The sequence below is a fragment of the Copadichromis virginalis genome, linkage group LG22, assembly GCF_057382275.1.
Source record: "Copadichromis virginalis isolate Kocher_CV1m ecotype Utaka linkage group LG22, C_Virginalis_male_GT1.1, whole genome shotgun sequence".
NCBI lineage: Eukaryota > Metazoa > Chordata > Actinopteri > Cichliformes > Cichlidae > Copadichromis > Copadichromis virginalis.
Window position 1 is genome coordinate 34,944,775 of NC_140638.1, and position 24,505 is coordinate 34,969,279.

The following is a 24,505-nucleotide window of genomic DNA, read 5'->3' on the forward strand; positions in this document are numbered from 1 at the left end:
AGACACAGACAAGCACAAAGACACAGTGTTAATCTATGCCAAAAAGGCTTTAAGACATAGTTTAAAAACAAACTAGCTCATTAAAATGGTAAATGGACTTATATAGTTCTTATATAAGGCTTTTCTACTCTACCTGAGCACTCAAAGCCTTGTAAAGTGATTAGAAAGTACTCAGCTATCTGTTCAGTAAGTGGTGCTGAGGGTGATAATCCATGTATTTTCGCATATACCCACAGTCATGTGACTTCTACAACACATGACAGACGGCATAGTGAGTCCTGATTGTCAGTTGACCTCTGCTCCATCAGCTGCAGATGGCTGTCTGCAAGGTCGTCAGGCTGATGAGTCATCATAGTTGTGTCACAGCAGAACTCATGCACATACAAATTGCTTAGCCAAAGGTGTGTCCTTTAATAGCGTTGCTCGGTAGGCAGTAGACGACATGCCCTTGAGTGCTAATGTGGCAAAAGCTGGCGGATGAGCAATCCAGTCACTTTCTCATGGACTACTGGTGGTTCTATTGTTAATATTTTGGGAATAGCGGGTAAGATAGAAAGCAGTCATTTTCTTTCTCATAGTGTTACAACCACCACTGCCCTGTGATGCTCTGGGTGAGTGAAACAGAGCTGGGCCCCAGAGCAAGAGTTTGTCCGTTTGAGTCACTCCTGTCACATCTAATTTTCTTTCTTGCTAGAAAGTTCAAAAAGTACTTCAAGCTGAGATCTAGGCTGGCTTAAGTTATTGATGTGATTTATAGACTGCCATTCAACAGTTATTCAACATCAACAAAAAGATTTTTTAAGTTTGCAATCTGCAGCTGTTTGGAAATAGGTCAAGGCGAACCTCCTCATCTTGTGTAAATCTACAATTTTCCCTCTTGGATCTTTTTGTTCTCATTCCAAGATATTCCATCTTTGCCTCTCTTTGTCTCCAAACTGCTCAGTTTGAACTTTACCTCTGATATACTCATTTCTAATCGTATTCCTCCTGATTACACCTGTTTTACAGGAGGAGATCACTGACATGGGTTTTCATCATCAGGCTGTCCAACCTCTCACTGACTCGTGCCACTGTTCCTACTTGTCTGAGGGCCTGCACCATCATTCCCATCCCCCAAATACTGGAATAGACAGCCTCAGTGACTACAGACCTATAGCTCTCATGTCTGTAGTCATGAAGTGTTTCTCAGCACACCAGAGACTGCCTGCCTCCCTCCTCGTTCAACCCCCACCAGTTTGCTGAACAAGCAAATCAGTCCACATAGGATGCCATTACTATCACCCTTCACAGAGCACTGAGCCATCTTGAGATGAGGATGCTCTCCGTGGACTACAGCTTAGCATTCAGCAACACAATCCCAAACATCCTCATCACCAAACTGGGCCTCCTTCAAATCCCACCTTCCACCTGCTCCTGGATCAGGCCACTCACAGAAGGACTCTACTTAGACCTAGTCCAATGCAAGGTTGTTATCGTTAACAAAAACTAACCAAATAACAAACACTAGAAGTAAAAAAGCATTTTTGTTGGATGGATGATGGATGTAGAAAAAAAAAAAAGAGACTTTGTAAAAAAAAAAAAAAAAAAGGAAAACTAACTAAAACTAGAAGGAGCTTTCACAAAACTAACCAAAATTAACTGAATTTATATAGAAAATGTGTTTAGTTTTCGATGATGTGTGTGTCTGTCATACATTTGTCCAGACACGTGCAGAGGGTGGGGGTGGAAGGGGCTTGAACACCGACCCCTTTCCCGATGGTGCCCCAGTTTTCTTTTTACTTATTTGAACCATTGCATTAATCAGCAGCATTTGAGTTGCATATTGACTTGTTGGGGTGGCTGTAGCTCAGGTGGTAGAGCGGGTCATCTACTGATCGGAAGGCTGGTGGTTCAATTCCTGGCTTCCTCCAGTCTGCATGCCAAATATCCTTGAGCAAGATACTAACCCCAAATTGCTCTCTGATGTATCCATCGGAGTATGAGTGTGTGTGAATGTTACCTAGAAAGCACCTAGAAAAATGTGCGAATGGGTGAATGCACAAGTTGTGTAAGGCGCTTTGAGTGCTCAGAAGAGTAGAAAAGCGCTGTATAAGAACCAGTCCAGTCCACTTGTCTGATGCATACGAATATGTAGAAGAAATCTACCTACACTCATTTATTGGCTGATATCGTAATTGTGTCTACTAAATTCATCTTAATTACAAAGTTACTCTGCCATATATCTTTTATAGTTACCTGATATCAATGGATGTTCATCTGCCCTACATTAATATTTTTTTTAGAAAGAGGTTCATAGGTGTGAATGTGGGTTGTCTGTGTTGGCCCTGCTACAGATCGGCGACCTGCCTCTCGCCCTATTAGCTGGGATAGGCTCCTGGGATAGACGTCTTCCTGATGTATGTATTCCACTTGTTGTACATACTACTCTTCTCTGAAATTTATTCTTGCTGTTCAGCTATTTATATTTGTATTCCATCCACAGTTTGTGAGGTGAATCCACAATTTTGCTGTACGTGTGCAATAACATGGCTATTCTATTCTATTCTATTCTATTCTATTTTTTCCTTCTTTTTTTTTTGGCAATACTGACACAGGCAATACATGGACTCTACAAAGGTTGCACAGGAAGTTCAGCCCCTCCATGTCTGCCAGCACAGTCTCAAGAGCATGGAGGAGATTCTCTGTGCAAGGAAGAACAGGATGGGCAATCTCAGAGCTCCACCAGTGGAGTCAGTTCTAGATTCCTCCTGGTGCATGACAATACCTCAAATGCCTCTATGCAGGCAGTTCCTGTAGGATAAGGAATTAATACCATTGACAGGCCACCATGCTCTTCTGACCTAAACCCTTCTGGGATATTATCTTTTGGTCCACCCCAACACTGCTAGGTTGCACCTTAGATTGTCCAGCAGCTCAGTGATGCCCCGCTCTAGACTTGGAAGGAGACCTCCCAGTATCAATGACACTGAAAATAGCTGTACATAATGTAATTTCTGTGAGACCGTTATGAGTATTGTTTTTTCTAACAGTTAAAATTCTATTTGTGAAGAAACTGATGAAGTCGTTACCAGTGAAGGTTAAAAGCACAACAGAGCTCTGACTCTTTGTGACTCATTCTTCTTTGTGCTGTGCTTCCCAACACCAGAGGGCACTGCTCTGTGCTGCTATGCACCAGCTGACTAATAACCTTATTGCCAGTTCCTTTCCAGATGAGGATTCATTGCATCAGAGTTACACAGCTATTATATATAGCATGCCACAGTTTCATGCCCTGTAGGTGTTGCATTGATCATAATGTTCAGTATTCTGAGATATTAAGGTCTCAGTCCCACTGGGGTTTGCTGATCATCTTTAGAGAGCAAATTCTTACATTACAACAGCTAAATTATCAGCCAATTAGATCCGAATTAAAAATCACAAGTTCTGCAATGACAGTAGCTCTAAGAAATTATATCACTGCTGTGGTCAAAAGCAATTTACTAGTCAGCAACAAAATCTGTTTGTTTTTAATGTTTTGGTAGAGTTTGGAACAAATATTAGAGCATAGTTTAATTAAGCATCTGTTGAGAGGTGTGTGAGGCCACCAGTGTAACATGTGCTCAATAGAGCTCACTTACCCATCTTAAAATATCGCAAGGTTTCAGATTCTTTTGTCTTACTGGGGTGTTCTGGCAACAAAATACTAATAATCATACCAGAAAAAATTAGGCTAAGCAAAATAGACAGGTGGAGCTGGATTAAGTGGGATCAGGATACACAAAGTGACTCTGAGGCTACGTTCACACAGCAGGTCTTAATGCTCAATTCCAATTTTTTGATCAAATCCGATTTTTTTGTCTGCTTGTTCACACTACAAATAAAATGCGACAGCAAACGCGCTCTAGTGTGAATGCCCAAAGCGGCCCGCATGCGCAAAAGAAGGCGTCACACACAACGCGCTCTGTTTAGACCCAGCACAAACAGCATTGTTTGATAGATGGCCCTTAATATAAAGACTTCGGACTTTACGTTTCCCAATTTTTGCTTGAAGTTATTTTGTTATTTACATAATAATGTAAATAACCTAATAATGATCCTTGTTGCTGTTTTAGAGGAGCGGTGCTTCAAAGGATAGCTGCAGATTTCTGTCAGAATCTACAGATTGTACAGTACAAATAAAATGTTCACGTTTCTCCAACGTTGTCTTCCCAACAGTTTCACTGACATCTACACTGGATGGCCAGGAAGTGTTCGCAATGTCTTCTCGGGCGCTTCTCCGGCGCTGATAATTGGCGTCTGTCTTGTGTCGGTGACGTAAAAGACGGATTTAATGCGACCTGACCATCAAACAGCAGTCGCTTTCTAAAACACCAGATATGTATCGGATTCAGCACCACATACGAAAGTGACCCAGATCGGATTTGAAAATATCGGATTTGTGTCGTTCACACTGTCAGACCATGATGGGATAGATGGGTCGCAGGGGGTCAAAAAAAATCGGATTTGATGCGCTTTCGCCTGCAGTGTGAACGTAGCCTAAGACATTCCAGTCAGTAATATGGTCCTCTCTTTCTTTGAGAGAAATCTCTAAAAAGGAGCCACTAAACCAATCAAAACCTTAAGATGGATAAAGTCACTAATTTACAGCATTCAATGAGTCACTGAGTTGCTAATACAACATAAGTTTTAATGCAATAATAAAAACTGTATGCAAACTGAGAAAACATGAATAAAGAAAGAAAAACACATGAAAGTATTTTTACCTGATGGCTTCACTGCGAAGTTCTACGAACATTTCTGCTCATTTCCATCTCCACTACTTATAAGAATGACCTCAGATTTTAAAACCAGTCTCACCAAGTTTGAACACAGCAATGATCACCCTGCTTTCCAAACCAAATAAAGATTACGCCAGCCTCTCTGACTGTCAGCTGCTTTCTCAAATCAATACAGACATTAAAATTATAAATGAGGCTCAGGCATCTAGACAAGACAAAATCATACCAATTCTAATTCATCCTGACCAGACTGATGTTATTAAAGGTAAACAACTTTTACTTATCAATAAATCTCACATTTTAATCTTATCCTCACGCTCCACAATGTTACTAGATAAGGATGTCTTCTCTTTGCTTCGCTCTTTACATTTTTCATAGAGCCAGTAGAGGATTTAATCAGACAAAATGAAAATATCAAAAATGTATTCAAACAGCCACCATAGACCATGAAGCCATTTTTTATGCAGATGATATTTTATAAAAATACAAATGTATAATTTCTGCATTATAAAAATATTAATTAAGCACACAACAGAAGGAAAAACTCAATATAAAAATGTATCAAATGGGATTTTAGATGCATACACTATTCCGAAAACACATGTAACACCTAAATGCAACCTGGCAGTGCAGCCCAGTCAAGACACTGATCAGCTACAGCATCTTCCCTGTTGGTTTGCCACATCCTGTTGTCTCCACAATGCTGCGTTCTAAGTGACTTGTTATCTGTCGAACTGCAAGGTTCCAATGTAGCCCTTACTGTTGCCATTTTTAAAGTGTAAATTACAAAATTATATAAGCATTGTGAAATAGAAGAATCGAAGGGTCTTCTGATAAATCATATGCCTGGAGATGGAAATGTCTTAAGTTAACCAGATCAGGACCTTAATAATCAAAAATTATTTATTAAGGGCTTCTGACAGAGAAACAGTTGCAAAGTGCACAGAAAGAGTAAAATAAATAAGAAATTAATAGAACATTAATAGACACAATAAAATAGAACAGGTACTTTTAAAATAAATAATTCATAATTCAATGAACTAAAAGTAAGCTTTTTATTCCCAGGCCAGTGGTCTAGTTCAAGCAACCAAAACTGCATTTACTCTAATCCACTTCCCCCTCAGGGTCAGTTTCACTGACTGTCAGTATCCCACTTCTGTCCAACCCAGTTAATTTTGGAATATTCTCGATCTCCTCGTCTTAACCTGCACGGCGAGGCAACACCGGACTGAGCCAAGTCAAGTTTAGCACATTTCTCTTCCCGTCTGTGTCCCTGGCTCTGGTCATGAGGATGTTGTGTAATGGGTGTCTGTAGTTCACAAGGGTGTCTGTAGAGCCACACCTTTCTTTTTTTGACCCTCCTCTCATCCCATTTGTAAAAGTACATTGATGTTTCCAGCAATATTAATGAATGGCTGAGTGCAACTGGCACTAATCAGTATACTCAGGTCAGTACATGATCTAATTAATAGAAATACTAAATCATAATATGTGTTTTTTTTGGTTTTCAATAAAGTTTAGTTTTATTAATTCTATATTTTTGTTTTAAGCTGTTTCTTTTTCGATTTGCTCTCCAGGCTTGATGGAGGTGTTTCAGAGTTGTTCTTTGCTGGTTTTAAAGACACTTTCAGTCCAATGCTCGTACCTGCAGGGGGTTGTTTTCCAAACCCAGTTTCAACCTTGCAACCATGCAAATGAAACTGTATAGGATCAAGTGTGAAACTCCTATCAACTATTTGGGCTGAATTTTGTAGACCAGATAAACTAAACAGCCCTATTTTGAGTTGTTAGATCATGCCATCATGTGAAAATGACTTCTGCATATTTTTAAATTACACTTTATTATAAATTCAACATGATGTCACAAAGTTTTGGATGTCTTAACATCAGGTTTATTAATGTACTCTGGACTCTCTACTTTTTAGGACTGGGATTATAACAGTAATTTAAAAATCAGATGAAAGTTCTATAATTATTTCAATCAAAGAACAAAACACATCAAATGCATTCAGTTAGAAAGTTTTACAAAAAGGCAGAGATGGGGGTTGTCTGTGGAAGGAAAGCTCTTATTTCACATCGAATCCTTAAGAAGTGACAATAGTTTCAATGTAATTGATTTGAATGACAAGGACTAAAATGAGACAAGCAAAAATTCCTAATTTTAACATGTTCCTAAATGTTAGGAGCATACAAAGAAGAGGATTGGTTTTATAACATCCATAACAGGGCTGGAGCCTATCCCAGCTGTCATAGGGCGACAGACCCTGGACAGATCACCATTCTGTCGCAGACACATAGAGACAGACACCCATTCGCACTCACATTCACGGGCAATTTAGAATCATTAAGGCATGTTATTTAACTAATTGCAAGCCTTTCTACTGTGGGAAGCCAGAGTAACCGGACCAAACCCAGACGAACATGAACATGCACACAGAAAAGCCCCGGCCAAATGGTGGAGTCAAACCCAGGAACTAACCACCGCACCACCGTACTGCCCTTTTTCTTTAAAAACAGTGCTCTGTAGTGACCAAGACATCGATTTACTGATCCACACTACTAGGATCTACAGCAATGACATCAGAATTTCATTCCGACAGGAGCATTGTAGTAGGGATGGTAACAAAGAGAGGGAAGGTAATCAGAACTGAGGGGAGAAGGCAACTGAGGCAAACACTGAGAACAGATACAAGTACCTTGGAATCGCACAGGCAAATGGGAACCATGAACAGAACAGCTCTTTACTGTCTTTACTTATTGTACATGTACAACGAAAGAGGCTGCTAGAAACGCCACAACCCCAAGTTGGAAGGAGACTGTGGACTAGTGATTGACAGAACCACTGTCCAGGATTAAAAAGCAAACATCTATGAGTACATCAGGAAAATGGCCACAACTGATCATGTGCTTAGTGAATACCTCAGACAGCAGAAACCCAAGGAAGAAGTGGGACAAGGAGGTCATGGAAGAACAGGCCCCTGTATGGCATATACCACTGGCAGACAGCAGAAGTGACTCATATCAAAATTCCTACCAATAGCTTGACAAAGCTGAACACAGTGCACTGCATATGGCAGCACAGGAGCATGCGACATCGATAGAGGCTGCCATCTACCACACCAGGCAAGACTCGAGGTGCAGGATGTGTGAAGATGCCCTGAAAGATTCCAGCACATACCAGCAGGGTACAAGATGCTAGCAGGCAGGACACACATGCAAAGAAACTGGACAAGCAGAGGAAGAGGCCTATAACGATAGCTGTAGCTATACCAAGTGATAGCAACATCAGGAAGAGGGAACACAAGAAGCTTGAGAAATACCAAGGACTGAGAGAGGAGCTCGGGAAGATGTGGAATATGAAGGCAATAACTGCCATGCAAATTATATCCACTTGTATATCTCTTCTAAGCCCCAAGATGTATCTAAACTACAGATTTTGCAAAGGTGATTGGACTCTATTAAACATTGGATGGCTAACCATTTTTCCAGTTTAATGGAGAGAAAACACAAGTCCTTGTTTGAACCTAAAGTTAAGGTAATGCAAACTCTCGGTCTTGCCATATTCACTACACAAAGCTTAGCAACTTTTAGCGCAGCTTTCACTTTAGAAACTTGTGTTAAATATCTGGCATTTATCACAAATACTGTGTCACATTCTGAACTGTAAATTGTTATTGATGAATTTACTTCATCATGTCTACATGCATTATTTATTTGTATTAGAAAAACCTCCCTCACTAAGTCTTCACATTACACTCTTGCTAATTCAATTACACCAGCTTTCCGTCAACGTCAAAGTCCACTTTAGAATCTTTTTTTGACTTTTAGAGCTCAACATAGCCAAGCATCAAGAACTTTTACAGACGTACTTTTAATCCATACGTCGCAAGCAGGTCCCTGAGGGCTGCTCAAAGCCTGCTCACTGTGCAGCATGCAAAGCTGAAAACTATATTAGACAGAAACTCTGCAACTCTCTCACTCAGCTAAAAATCATTTTAGCGTTTTTGTTATGAAGCACTTTTTATATTTATCTTGGAAGATGCTACATCAATAAAAAATTACTTTTACTTACTTATCATTGTGTAGCTGTTACAGACTGAATTTGGAAATTTTGGAAATTTGAATTTGCGTGAAAACAAGCTGAGGAATTATTAACAAATACTAGACTTTTAATGGATAATTTGTTTTACTGTAAACACATTTAGAAATCCCTTTTATAGTCTTCCTGACCTCTTAAAGCACTTTAGACTATAACATTTAAACAGCACCTGACATACGTGGCTTATTTACAACCAACATTGATATTTTTGGACTGTGAGGAATAAGCCAGAGTGCTCTGAACACAGCAGGGCTTGAACCAGGAACCCTCTTAATAAGAAGTGACAGCACTAACCACAATGCCACCATTAAATGCTTAAAACTAGTGGTGTGCGATACTGCATCGCCGATACCAATACTTTTCTATAAATAAGGTGGATGCGTCATTGAATTGCTAAATCTCAATTAATTTTCATGACCTTAAGTGTCTTTTGTGATGTTTCCTTTTTTATTATTAAATAGTTAAATCCCAGGACATAATTAGGACTAAGTTTATAATTAAATAGAAAATGCTGTATTATCAATTTTTTAGAAAAATCTTAAATTAAAAAGTGCACGTAAACCGGTAAACAAATTAAAACAAACAAGTCCTGTTGAGAAGCCCCCAAAGCGTCACGTCACGTGACAGCGCAACATCTGAACACAAGAGGGGGGAGGGGGGGGGCAAAGTGTGCCTGCTCTGCGCTGACACAGGAGCGGTGAGTCTGGCTGTTTCGTCTTTCATCTGCAGCACTGCAAACAAGAGCGGAACTTAAAGTAAAGAATCGATCTCATCAGGCTATCTCGATCCGATAGTGATGACGACTTGGTATCGATACAATCAATATTTGGATCGATCCGCCGACCACTACTTAAAACCAGAGTACAGAAAACCTGGCACGTGCCTTTGACCAACAACAACTTGGTTTCAAAACAACATACGTTGCAGAGGTGGAAAGTGACAAAGTATAAATACTTTGTTACTGTAGGTAAGTAGAATATTCAGCTATCTGTACTTTATCTCAGTAGTTATTTTTCTTGTTTTTTACTTTTTACTTTTACCCCCCACATTTCAACACAAATATCTGTATTTCTATACAGCAAATTCAAAAGTGTTAAATGTTTTGGTGTTAATAGTCTTCTTGCAAAAGTAGAGTTAATTTTACTCTAAGCAGAGTCACATTCTTTTAATGTAACTCTGAGGTGTAAAATGATAGTAGTTAAAATCGAGTGTTAAAAATGAGTGTTTCTCTGTCAAATCTGGAGGTGTTACAATGGAAGCATTAACTCTTGACCTCTTAACTCTGAACTCCTACAGGGGCTATGACACCAACAGAGTAAATTCACAGACTCCGCCCCCAGCACGGCTCCAATCGAAGCTGAAGTGAAGCCGTTTCAGAACATTTTGCTCTACATATTTGAGTTGTTTGCCATGCTTGGTAAGTCATGTTTTCAAAGATTGTTTCAATTATTATTATGAGCTTTTACTTCTGTGGCTCTTTGGAGTTGAGACAAAGCTGTGTGAAAGGCATTAGCCATGTTGCTCGCTGATAGCATAATATTCTGTTTTAGCTAGCTGAAAGGTATTGTTTGCGGGCAAATACCACAGCCTTGAAAAAAGCTTGCATGTGAATTTTCAGTCAAACTTTTGGTCAAATACACCTAAAACAATGTCTAGAATGTGAAATGTTGGTATAATGGTGCTACTTGGAGCCTGAAAACGATCGCCCATAAAAAAGCGAGCAAACAGCAGTAGCAGGCATCCTGACTGGGTTCTACGTTAGCATAGATCCCTCCAGAGTTTTGTGCACACAGTTTAGGTAAAAATGAAAAAGGTTGAGGTTTTACATTTAGTTCAGTATTACCTGTTGTCTGTGTCTTTGTCTTTTGGGAAAATACTTTACACAAGTAATGGCTCAAAAAGGATTCCTTTTTTTTACTGTGCTGCAATTGTTTACTGGATTATTTGTGCCATTAATTAGTGTCAACTAATTTTTATTCAATCTCCACACAGGATATGCTTGTGAAGGTGGAATATGGGGGAGAGCAGAAGTGCGTTGAAGTTCCACAAAGTGATGAATGAAGGACATGCATATTGTATTGAAGAAATAAGTGATGAGAATGCTGTTATTTGCATTTACCATGTCAGACCTTTTGATAAACAAAATTCTAATGAAAGTGAGAACATGTATACTGTTACATCTTTCAGAAAATGTTTTGAAATTGTGGTGCACAGTTCAGAATAAATGTTTTTCAAAAACCATTGCGTCTTTTTAGTAAATGTTTATTTCCAAAAGAAATTTCTAGAAGTTCAGAACAGTAAAATTCCTGCTTTTTAGAATGAATTAGAAGATAACTCTTACGTAGTTAAACTAAAATACTCTTTGAGAGTTAATATATAAACTCTTAACACCAAGTGTTAAATTATCAACTCCAGACAGATTTGGTGTTTAACACTAAATCAGAGTTAACGTACCAACTCTCCAAAAACAGTTAAATTAACACTCTCTGGTGTGGACCCATATAGACACTTTAATAGTGTTGAAATCAAATCCGACAGTGTTAATTTGGACATGCTGGATTTGCTGTGTACTCCTGACATTTTCAAATCAGGCTCATTACTTTAGGTTCAAAGGTATAATTTATAGCGTTATACTCAGTAGTTTAAGTGGGCCGGGAATGGGTGCAGGTGTCTGTATGTTGTAGTGAGCATCTAGCTTAACCAGCTCTATCCTGGCCATTTGTGGCCACTTCACTTTTCTTTTTTCGACCATTTTCATTCTGTTAATGCAAATGGAATGAAACTTCCCAAAGGTGTGTATTTTTTTCAGATTTTTTAATTTTCAACATCAGCTCCTTAATAATGTCAATAATATTCACTATACACCAAATTGTTCCTCTTGGCTCTATCGTGGCCATTTTTGGCCAATTGAAACCCATTATAACCACCTTTTTTGATTCCTTGTTATTGACAGTACTAAATCATACAATTTAGGGTAAATTGCTTTCATTCTAAACTCAACACATGAAAATTGTATTTTTTAATGTTTTTTACCAAATTACATAATTTACCCATTTTTGGCCAAGCAAGCGATTTCATGTAATAATTCTCGTTTCTAGTAGCGGCCTTTGATGGCTTACCACACTCCAATGGACCAAAATAATGAAACAATTTTGACATAGGTTTGATCTTAAGGATCTAATAGTTTGTGTTTGTGCATGACATCCTTAATTTCCTTCGGGATTAATAAAGTATTCTGATTCTGATTCTGAAACATGTATTTTCAAGATAGACTGGAATAAATTATGACACATCAAACATTGCATAATAATGGATTGGATTTATATAGCGCTTTTCAAGGCACCCAAAGCGCTTTACAATGCCACTAGTCAGTCACTCTCACATTCACACACACACAGATAGGCTGCAGTGAATTTCTGTGGATGCAGGCTGCTGAGCTTTGATGTTCCCAGTCAAACTCAGCTTTGAAGCACATGTTAAAAGCACTTTTACTCTTGTATTTTTCATAAAAAGATACCATACTCAAAATATTAACTCAACAAAACAAAACAAAACCCGATCACAGGACATTTTGCAGAGTTCAAAGCTGCAGCTGCAGCACAAACAACAACAAAAACTGTTTATAAACGTGTCCTGGAGTTTATGCAGGTGCAGACAGTGCTACTGCTGTAAGTAAGCCTAACAGCTTCCAGATCATTTATTCTTCAAGCAGTCCTCTGACCTTGAAGAAAACACATCTGCCCAAGATGAAGAAACTTCTTCTCCAGAAGATGAGAGGACAATTTCCAAAGAAGCTGACCACCAGGGCCGTGCAGAGAGGTTTAAAGGGGCGGGTGCTCAAAGTTAAAAAGGGGCACATTGAACCAGGCTGAATAACAACAACACACATTCATCAAGAATCTAATATGGGCAACAAGGCAAAGCAAACGTAACCAATGTTTTAGCTGTTGAGGGGTTGCTGCTGATAGTGCTGGAGGGCAGGGCTGTGTTGATCTGAGACTGTAGACATTAAAAAGTCCAGAGAGATGGTAGCTGATTAAACAAGTGTCATGAGATAATAACAAAATGCAAAGATTGGTGACAGCGCTTGGAACCATAAGGCAACAAAAAACTGTGAGAAATAATTTAGGCTCTGCCTGTGAATCACTCTTTGCTTCTCTTCTTCCTTCCATCCCATCATTTCATATATCACTCTCCACTTGCTGTCCATCTGAGAACAAGGCACAACTTGCTATTGCAATAAACTATAATCTAATTATCCACACCTAACAACTCTTGCACTTAATCTAAAATAAAATGATGACAGAAAAATGTTATAGCCCTGCCTTTAGTAGCCTCACACAGCTCCTGCTGTTTCCTCCTCATGTCCTTACCAGGCATGTCTGGACAATGTTATATCATGAGTAATACTTTTAAAAAAAAATCCATCGAAATAAAACACACACATGCACGCACACACAGTGACATTTTAGACCTTCTTCAGAATACTGTATATACTATGGGCATCATGGTGCTGATCCAGAATCCTTACATTATTATTTATTACTAGAGCTACAATAATAAAGCAATGAGGAGGGGGAAGTAATAAATATGAAATAATGTATTTATGATGATTCCATTTGTTTCACTATCCACTCTGTGCAGGGCAAAGCTTATTACATTTTTAAACTAGAGATACAATCATTTTACTGCTGTAAAATCCAAATTTTGTCTTATTAAAAATATAAATCTAATATAATCTGCTTCTTAATGTATGTTCTTTAAAATACAGCTTGTGTTTTTAATATATTATAATTATAATAATGCATAATTGTGAACATGCATATCGTTTTTTAGTGAAATATAATCCTTCCAGAAAGGCAGGAAAAGCCCGGAAACTTACTTTAAAACTAAATATGTTTCTAAATACTTTAAAACTAAATATGTTTCTAAATACTTTAAAACTAAACATGTTCCCTAAAACGGTGACAGAGCTACAGACCCATGACAGCCTTACACAGGTAGCCAGCAGCTATGACCAGCACTACTTGTGCAGTTAATAAAAGGACAGGTAATGTTTGTCGCGCTGTTGCACACACAGCACGCTCGTTTGTTTCAGTTCGTCAGTTGCAACAAGACAGCTTACCAACGTGTACGTAATAAGCTGATACTCCTGTGTGCTACACACTTCAGTGTGCGCTGTACACCTACTTACTGGTTTTGTCGCATCAGTCTGTGTCTCTGAGTTAACTTGTGTTTCTCCTGCAGCTCCGGACGGCAAAAAATGCGCGTGCTCTTTGTGAGCTCGTTCCCGGCTCGTAACCAGCGCGTTCTGCCGTCGAGGGCGATCATTGGTTAAATGTGATCATTTGACTGATGCAAGCCAGATCCTTTTATTTAGCAAAACTGTGATTAATAGTTAAATATTATTGTTGAGGGGCACAGACAGGACTCCGCACCCACACACACACATTAAAAATTTTTCTTTTTTTTTTGAAAAGTTGCCTCAACAAAAGGGCACTTTGGGCACACATCAGGAAAGGGGCGGGTGCTCAAGCCCCTCTAGCCCCCCCCCCTCTGCACGTGCCTGCTGACCACATTACCACTGATGATGAGTACTAGCCAGTGCCTGAATCCTCTTCTTTGGGGGAGGATTGGGGTTGGGGGGCATGGAGGTGGAGGCTGAGCAACTGATGGAAAAGAACATAGGAGCATTTTCTGAGACCGAGGAGCCGGTGACTGAGTGGATCCCTCATGAAAGGAAAACCATGTGGGTCCCACCACTGAAGAGAGACTGCTCTACAATCCAGTACCCACTGGTATCAAACCAGGGCTCACCCTGTATGCAGTTTCCTGCATTAGCAGCCAGAGATCTACTTTTGACTTTTTTAAAACAAAGGAGATCTTTTAGCTGCTGTGCACCCTTACGAACCTGCACAGGAGGCGAAGGTGTGAGGATTGTAGATGAAGTGGAGATGTAAGCCTACACCAGAATAAAGCAATGTATAGCATGTTGGATGACAACACTGGAAGTTCCCAGGAAGTAAAAAAGGGATGGGGTTCAGACTCCAACTGACGGAGGAGCTCCGAGGACAATGTCTTTACTTCAGTCACATTGGCAGAGGAACTCCTCAGATCATAGCTGGACTGGCCATCGGGCATTTGTCCGGTGGGCCGCTGGCGATTTTTTGTTTTATGGGCCGATGGATTTTTTTTGTTTTTTAGGAAGTGTATATATAATGAAAGGTGTTGGATTGGCCAATTGGGGCTGGACCAATTACAGCCGAGGAGGCCGGATGCACCCTCCCCCTTGTTTAGCAATCACGTGATTTTCGCGCATTGCATGCTGGGAACTCGTGGCAAAACAATCCAAGTACCGCATCAAATGCAAGCATTTGCAGCACCGCAAAACGTTCATTCTCCGGTTCCAATACCTTCTTGTTTTTTCTTTGCTGCACAAAAAAGGAATGTACAAAACAAAAGGAGAACAATGCCGGTCCGTACAAAGACAGACTCGACGAAAAGACAAAGAAAAGATACGAGGAAAAAATCAAAGGAGGGTCAGACCCTTACGAGCACACAGAGGGACAAAATACATTAGCGTGCTGCCCAACTTTCACCACGCTCAGATTTATAATTATACGGTTCTTGGAGTGAGTGCATACACTCATGAAGTTTAGTAACTTCAGGTCACTGCAACAAGCCCAGGTACAGTTTACCGACGGATGGGTACAGGACCTTGAAATGCACCGTGTGGAACGAAAGACCATGGTACGAACAAAGGTAAGTTTACCAGTCTCACAAATCGTTTTTGTCAGTGTACCATGGTAATAACAGAAGCGAAACGCAATATTGTGTCAAGACAATTCACTATTTATGCACAATAAACAAAGGAGCATAGCACGACAATTTCTGTTCAGCACCAGACTTGCTTGTAACCTATATCACCAATTATGTTAAGAAAAATGATGCATTAACTACTGCAAAACTCTGACCTTTGTGGGAATGCTTGGAGCAGACTAACATGTGAGCTGGAGTGTTCTGAGACGTTATATTTGGTATATCCAGACCATCCGTCGGCTCTTACTTCGGAAACATGGCTTACAAAATTTCTCTTCAACGACGTAATCCGATAAAAAAAAGCGATCTCTTTACCCGTCGGCTTCCCGTGGCTGTCATGCGACCGGCTATTGCAGTTAATAATACAACAGCTTCTTGACATTTTTTGGGTTTCTTTTTATCGCTGTGTAACTGAGTTCAATTGAAAGCCTGCGTGCGCTAGTACCTCTTGCCACAAGTTCCCAGAATCCTTTGCAGTTTTACCCCTGAATGACGTCACATTTTCAATCTTTATCCTGGTGGGCCGGTCTCTAGTCAAAATGCCCGGGCCGATTTTTTGTCCCAGTCCAGCCTTGCCTCAGATGAAAACTGGCACAGGGGAAACAAACCAGAGCTTCCTCCCCAGCTCCTCCAGTTGCAACAGTGAAAGATTTTGTTGTCTGTCTTTCGCTTCACCAAAACTACCACGGCGATATCCCACATGCCAAAGCAACAGAGGAATGCGCTTCTTTTGACCACAACACACAGGGAACCAGCAGTTAGTGATGGGTAATAGAGGAAGCCTGGAAGCAAGAAGCAATCCTGGACTACAATAGGCACAAATACAGCTTGGATAACTTATCTTAAACTATTATCTTAAACTTAGAGAGGATGCTGGCACCTCGAGTTGTAGAAGGAAAACTAACTGATGGCTGATGGCTCTTTCCTCCAATCTCCTGGATGTCTTGGGATACGATGTCTTTGTCCCACCGGAAACAACTTAGATTCATTCAGTGAATTCAATCATTATCCTACCTTTATACTGTTTATTATAAAGAACATATACAGTATACTATTAGTGTATGAAATGAAACTCAGCCAAGATTAGAAGCTTAGAAGCATCTAATTCCATCTTGTTGAGTTCAGATGTGTAAATCCACAAAGAGCAGCGGGTCAGTTGATCACAGCTTGTCCACTAAGAAAATCTGTCAGAGTTCATGTTAGAAATCATTGTGAGTTGTTGATATTTTCCCCATGCTGAGCCACTACAGCAGGTCTTTGTGTTCCCTCACTTGCAGACTCTCACTTTAACCCCTCATTGTTCTGTTCAGGTGTGTGTCCCACTCTACCATGTAGGCAACAGAAAATAGTATTTTTTTTTTTAATTCTCTTTTACTGCTTGTGTCCTAGGTAACAGATTCAAGTACATCCATTAGAATTTAGGTTTGAATAAAACTAGTATTTAGTCATGCACTAATATTATATTTGCAGAAGGTCCAGTTACCTGTGCACGAAAATAGATGATAGAATTGTCTTCACTGAGCTACTTTTTACTTTCTTGCTTTATGTCTATGGTATTCACTTTTACTTGAGTAAAGAAGTTGACTCAGTACTTCAAGATTTACTGGAGTATTTCTTAACACAAGTATCTGCACTATACAATGTCTGTACTATGCATGCCACCTCTGTTGAAATAGCATGCATATATAAAAAATTAGTATGAGAATTACAACACAAAATGCTTTCTCAATCTAAGCAACACTTCAAGTAATACACAGTGTTGTCATTCAGACAGATATTTTCCATTCATTCTGTTCCTTTGCTGTTTGCTTGTCTTACCTTTGAAATCAGTTCTTGTAAGGATGATAGTGGTTTTAAGATATAATGAAACAAGCCTTAATCAGACAATGAAACCGGATGGAGGTTAATTTTGAAAAAGACCAATGCAATGACAACATTTACCTTCTCAGGAGTGTTTTTGTTTAATAAAACAGAAAAATTACCTTCTTTGCTCCTGAGAGGACTAAGGTTTGATGGTGTGTCAGTGCTGGCTTGCACACAGTACACCTCCCGAGTCTGAGTACCACCTCCACACATTCCTGTATGGTTTCCACGTCGGCGGTCCTGCTGGCTCAGTAGCATGTCCACCTTGCACTCTGTCCATTCTGTGGTCTTCCAGCTGTACCTGCGGATGTGTGACAACAAGAAGAATATATAGGTATAGCTCCTTTGTGAATCAATAAATAAACTGATAACATGGAACAACATTTTTGCTCATTATTTTCTAAGAAAGATGCAGATACAAGCAAAAACTATCAAACTGTGAAGGTGAAGTACAGCTATTGAGACCATTAATCAGCGAGTCGCACAGCCTACTTGATAATAGGCTTCATTTTCTGACTATCACACATACTTTCAGCTTTAAGGAGCTGAGCAGGTCTTCTGTGCCATTGACAAGTTGCTGCTTGTCTTCCTGCAGCGACTGCTGACATATTAATTTAGTGTTTCTGACCATGAAACAACGGTCAGAATAGAATCAAATCAAACTAGCACATGACTTCGAGTAAATATATGGTTTATAAAAAAATGTGTAAACATGCATCATGAAGGGGCTCATAGAGACCACAACAGTTTTCAATGAAGTGTACAATAAGAGTAAAATTGCTGTATATTATTTATATAGGTGTGTGAGTTGATTAGAGTATTATGTGAAGGTAATCCTTTAAATAAGGAAAGAAGAAAAGAAAAAGGTGCTAGCAGAGAGATTTAAAAGTAATTAGAAAAAGGAAAACATTTTTGAAAATGACAGAAAGGAAGAGAATGACTGTAACTAAAGTGGAGTGAGTGTCATGGTCCCCGTGCCTGTGCAGCCGGCCCCGCAAGGCTACATGTGTTTTTGTTTACTCTCCCTTTCTCTTGCCTCTCCGCCTGGGCGGAGCTCACTGCGGGCTCCCGCCCTTGGCCCTCACACCTGTTGCCCGTCAGGCTGCCATTATGTGTCTGCCATTTAAGGCCGAGACGCAGTCTCAACGCTGGATGATTGTGTGAGACACATTAGTGAGCCTCTAGCCTCAGTGAAGTTTCCGTGTGTAAATCTGTGATTCTGCGTAACCGATCTCTCTTGTGAGTAGTTTTCCTGGACCCGTAACCTACCCGCTGTGTGGACATGTGTGAAGAAGAGAGCATGTGTGAGAGAGTTTCCCCTTCTCGGATTTTCCCCCTGGACCCTAGTAACTCCGAATTTCCCCCACTGTATATATTCTGCACCTGATGATTGTGTAAATAAAACTGAACTCTGCTCTGCGCTTGAGTCCCCGCCATCGCTTGTGACAGTGAGCTGATTCTGAGATCATTTGGATCAAATGATGCTCCACCCCATATGGCAGTGCAGATGTAGGCCTTAAGCAATTAATGATCCAGTAAGTGTGACTAGAAACAGAAAATGTAAAAGAGAAAATCTTGCTAAGCACCAATGAGGGTGCCCTCCAGTGGACTAATCGACTATAAGTGATTCATGAGTTAATAATAAGTATAACTAGAAGCAAAAACCTTAAGACCACGCATGTATAAGCAAAACAAGAAATTAGATGTGACCGAGCATGCTTGAATGTGGACATTGTTAGGGATAGTAATGTTTATATAGGAGCACTGACTGTGATTGCTGAAATTAACAATCTATAATCTACGGGCAGTGGTGAATAATATATTGGTGATACAATGTAATCAGGACAAAACTGATAATAAAGTTATGAATGAATAAATAAATAAATAAATAAATAAATAAATAAGGCAAATTAAACAGGATATGGTATAAATGCAATAAAAAATAGACAGGCTAAATACTGTACTATGTAAACTCATATTAAACAATAATGGGATATCTATAAAGAAAAAAGGGAAGTAGCAGTAAAGATGAAATCATTGCCTGAATATAAACTCAAAACAAACAGAAACTCAAGGAATGAGAACATTTTTGGGTTTAGTATTGAAGTATCAAGATGATGCTTTGGTAAACACATCACTGCAGACGTGTTTACCAAAGCCAAGCTGCAGTAATCGAGCAGATTGTGTAATCAGCCACACTCACAGCAGCCCTAGAGTTAAATCCATTTTTGGGAATTCCAGAGGTTTTTGGAATGAAGATGTAAATAGCAGCATGTGAACAGCTTTTCCTACACTAACACAGCCTCTGATAGTCAGAGAGGTGAATGACCCCATAATTCTAAATGTTCCAGGAAGTTTGGCTCCTTGGTCACAGGAGAGGAAAGCCTGGTTAAGAGCACAGAAGCATCTTGTGACAGCAGAGTGGCTGAAGAGCTGTCGGCATTGAAGGACTGGATGGAGTACACAAGGAGCGAAAAAATTAATGCTGACCAAATAGCAGGCAGAGCTGACCAACTGGAAAATGAAATCAGAGAAACAATGGAAGCTGAGAAACAACCAGATAGAATAGATCTGCACGTGTACCATACACACCCTATTTGCTAGAGAAATTAATAAACCAGAGATGTTGGAAGAAATTTCTGGCACATGTAAAAAGTGTGGTCGAGGGGATACAAAATGAGAGAGCTGGAGCAAAATTCAGCCCCTGTGGCATCCCTCACCAGATCTGGGGGTCCAAAGGCTCATTGAGTGGAACATGAAAGAAAACTCTCTCCGAAAAGAAAAGCAACTACATAAACACATCCTTCACTTTCCCAATGACTTTTCTCATCACAGAGTGAATCCTTTTAAAGATCCATTAATGAATCAAAATAATAATCATTGGTGCCAGAAGGAAGTCCTTTTGATCACTCTTCTGGCCCAAAAGAAGATCCTACTGCAATCTAGGGTTGGCAGATAAGCTGGCAGACCTCACTGAGGGTGCAAATTAATTTATCAGTGCTTTAGAGGAGAGCAGTGCTGGAGTAATGCTGGAGACATCAAAGTTCTGTTAATGCATGTGGTAGGTAAACGCGTTACTGGAGATGTGTTTACCAAGGCTAAGCTCCCACAGTTATGCCAAAGGAAAGACAGTGAAGGGTTTGGAGGACATCACACAGACATGTAGGAGGTACTGAGAACATTTTATCCAGAAAGAGTAGACCCCTCCAGAGTGAAGGGAGAAAAAATTACAGATGATTAATATCTTTCCAAATTTCTTCACAACTTTCAAAGCAGATTCAAAGGTGAAACAGGCAGTATTTGGAACAGAAACCCTGTTTAAGGTAATGACAGTGGAGGCCATGCTACATGAAGTGCAAAAGTGAGTGGAAATGTGGTAGGCCTGAATAAGCTGGCATGGCTGTTGGTTGTAGATCATATTGTCCATCATGTTAACGATTAGGAAAAACACCAAGCAAATAAAATGAACAAATGTTTGACAAATAAACTGAGACAACTAAAGCTGGGAAAACTAACCAAACAAAAGAAAGACAAGATGAAAGGTGCTGTTGGTGACCACTGATCCAGAAGCAAACCACAAGCACCAGCTCTAGCTGTAGCAATGCTGCAACCTTCAGCACATCATTAATCCAACAGGTCCTTGAGGCAGATGAGGTATGAGTTAACATGACCAACAACCAGGACTAAGGCAGTCTGGACAACACCAACTGTATAATCATTCTCATCCCACACTTCAACAGAGTGAAGAACTCATTGTTATTTATTCCTGGTGTCTTACTATTTATATTTTATTCCTGAACATTTGGCGTGGAGCACCCATAATTTTGTTGTACACATACAATGACAATAAAGGGCTATTCTATTTTAGTGCAAATAATGTATGTTGGGGTTACAATTAGCATGGTCATTGAAGGAGAGACTATCCCGTTAAACAATAGATCGACTCTGGTATGACATGAATTGAACTTACTATTATCAATACTAGATGAAGACCCATCATGCATTGGTGATACCGTGCTTGAATGAGTCACATAAACTAGGTCCCATGTGGGAATCTGCTCTGAAAGTACTTGAGTGGATTCTACCTGAAAATAAACAAATTCATGTTTCAGCAGCAGTGATTGGTACCATTAGAATATTGATAAATGTTTGTGATGGCAGCCAAGAGCCTGGTGAGTAAGACAACCATGGAAATTACTCTACAGCAAGCAATAGGTATCCGCCCTCTATTGAAGTGTTAATAAATCATAAGTTTCTGCAATACAACAATTTTTAGCAATTCAACATCCTGACTCCAAGACTATTGTTTGGTCCGTTGCCTCAGAGCAATCAATGCATCATGAATCACTGCTTCACACTGTTGTTTCTGATGCTCAGCTGTATACTGTGATTGATTTGTGTTCAGCTTTTTTCATTTACCCTTGCACTGCCGTGTGAAGGCTGTGTGCAGGCAGGAAAAGGACCCAAAGTGCAGACTCACGGCAGGCAAAAGTGCACTCCAAAACTCAGCATTGATTGCTGGATGACAAAACGTAACAAAAGCCCAAAAACACAAAACACTGGGTCGACGACCCAGGCACCCTAACATGCACCTTGATTCACAAATTCTCTTTGGACAGTAGTACACCTATACCACCTGACCTAGGTTTGAATTGCAATTCAGCCAACAAAAACACACAGAAGTGTCTTGGTAGACAACTTTGTGGGGAAAGGATGCTGATGACTGTCAGATCTATGTCCCTTTAAAGAAAAAAGGCACATACTCTACACAGCCATTACTTTAGTGTCTCGATGACATTGAGGCTTGGATGTCTCTTAACTTTTTAAAATTCAATGATAGAAAAACAGAGGCGATGGTTTTTGGTAGCCCCACCGAGACCCCCGATGTGTATTTAGATACCTTGGCACAGTATGTTAAACTAGCTGTCACAACCCTGGGGGTCAAAGTGGACTGTGATCTGAAGTTTGAAAATCAGATTAAGGCAGTGATAAAAAGCTAGCTTATTTCAGCTCAGGCAGCTGGCAAAAAAAAGCCATTAGGACACATTTCCCCTATTTTAGCTTCACTTCACTGGCTGCCCATTTCTTTTAGGATTCAATTTAAAATTCTTTTATTTGCTTTTAAAGCTCTCCGTGGCCTAGGCCCATCTTATCTCTCTGAGCTGCTACAGCCTTATACACCCACCCGCTCTCTCAGGTCAGCTGATCAGCTGCTCCTGAATGTACCCAGGACTGGGCGTAAACTTAGAGGAGATCGTGCTTTTGCTGTAGCAGCTCCCAATCTCCCTTTAGAGATTAGACAGGCCACTTCCCTGCCTGTTTCTTTACCCTGGCCTTTGACACCACGTGAGATGTGGGTTTTTAGTTTTATTTTAGTTGTTTTTAGTTTATTCTTTGCTGTTTTATCTTGTTTTCTTTTTTAATATAGGGCTGTTTTAATTTTTATGTATTATGTGTTTGTTTATTTATTTTTGGTGTTTTCTTTTATTCTACTGTTTTAACTTATTTTCTGTACAGCACTTTGGTCCTGTGCTGGCCATTTTAAAGTGCTATATAGATCAAACTGGATTGGATTGGAAAGGAGGCTAATTGCTCCTTCCCAAACAGAAGCTGTGACCAAAGCGCCCAAACAGTTAACCATGGGCCAGGTGTTTTCTTTCCTGTGAATGGCAGAATATAGCCGCCTGTGGATCAGCTATAATATGGACAATAAGTCGAGATCAGCTATAATATGGACAATAAGTCGAGATCAGCTATAATATGGACAATAAGTCGAAGCAACAATAAAGCCAAGCTGCAATGGACAGAAGGTGCAGAAGGAGTCTTTGAGGCACTGAAGAAAGATATATAGTCTACCCCATCACTGGGCAATGGCTACTGATTACTTTAAACCAATATATAAATGAAACTGAATGAAATTGAAATGCTGTACTCATGCGAGACACCCCCATGTATGAAGCCTCAAGCTTATTACTGCACTAAACTTGACAACATAGAAGCTGGCCTGCCACCCAGTTATCAGGACCAGGCAGCTGCAGCTGCAGCTTTTAAAAAGGCATCTTTATTGACAATTGGCTACCCAGTGATACTTCATACATCACACCAGTTTACTACTCCAGATTTGTTTCTACCCAACCAAGGTGTACGGGCTATGAAGGCAATTCTCAAAGTTCCAGAACTGAACCACTGGTGCAACACTGCGCACCCTGCAACCAGGATGATGTTGCCAACTGATAGCAACTCACATGATTGTTAGAGCATACTGAGAAGCTTAAGCACATGAGGATTTGCACAATAAAAACAATAGTTGCTGATCTTACTGTATTTGTGGACAACTCCTGTTTTCAGGATGAAAAGGTTGACTATGCTGGTTATGCCGCTGTTCAACTAAACTCTGCTGTTGAGACTTTCACAACCATACAAGCACGAATGGTTGATCAGCTGTGCTCTCCACAACCTGACAGCTGCCTGTAAAATAGCTACAGGTAAAAGATTAAATGTTTACTCCAATTTGCTTGTGCCATGTGCCATGTCAGCGCTAACAACTGAAAGCAGAGAGGCTTCCATCGCGCAGATGGAACACCAATAGCACATGGGGAAGCTGTCTCACAATTAATAGAAGCTCTACAACTCCCCTCTGTTGTACTAGCAATTAAATGCCCGGCATATCAGAAAACTGACACCATGGTAGCTAAAGGCAACAGTGAAGCAGATGAAGTAGCAAAACAGGCAGCAGTGCCATGATGGCACCTGTGTTAACAGATGCAGCTGCTCACCCTTGGTCAGTCTGAATTCGCTTATAGTTGCTCAGGAAAAGGCTAACGAGCAAAAAAACCATCCCTGGATACAGTGAGGTGCACTCAGAACCATTCAACCACCTGATGTTGGTCTTACTGAGAAGTCACAGACATGTTGTGCTACTATCGTCATTTCTCCATGCAACAATCTATCTTCCACATGTATCAGA

The 24,505-nt window shown here is 40.0% G+C and overlaps 1 protein-coding gene and 1 long non-coding RNA gene across 2 annotated transcripts in view; one reads left to right on the forward strand and one right to left on the reverse strand.

Annotated features, from left to right (window-relative positions):
• thsd7aa (thrombospondin, type I, domain containing 7Aa) overlaps positions 1 to 24,505 on the reverse strand; it is a 180,126-nt gene that overhangs the window by 98,311 nt on the left and 57,310 nt on the right. The window contains exon 4 of the mRNA XM_085445625.1: positions 17,658 to 17,839. Within this exon, the coding sequence (XP_085301751.1) occupies positions 17,658 to 17,839 (182 nt within the window). The remainder of the gene's footprint in view (positions 1 to 17,657; positions 17,840 to 24,505) is intronic.
• On the forward strand, positions 10,180 to 11,097 carry LOC146683763 (uncharacterized). The gene is made up of 2 exons (XR_014917420.1): positions 10,180 to 10,273; positions 10,849 to 11,097. It is a non-coding gene; the product is annotated as an uncharacterized LOC146683763 (long non-coding RNA).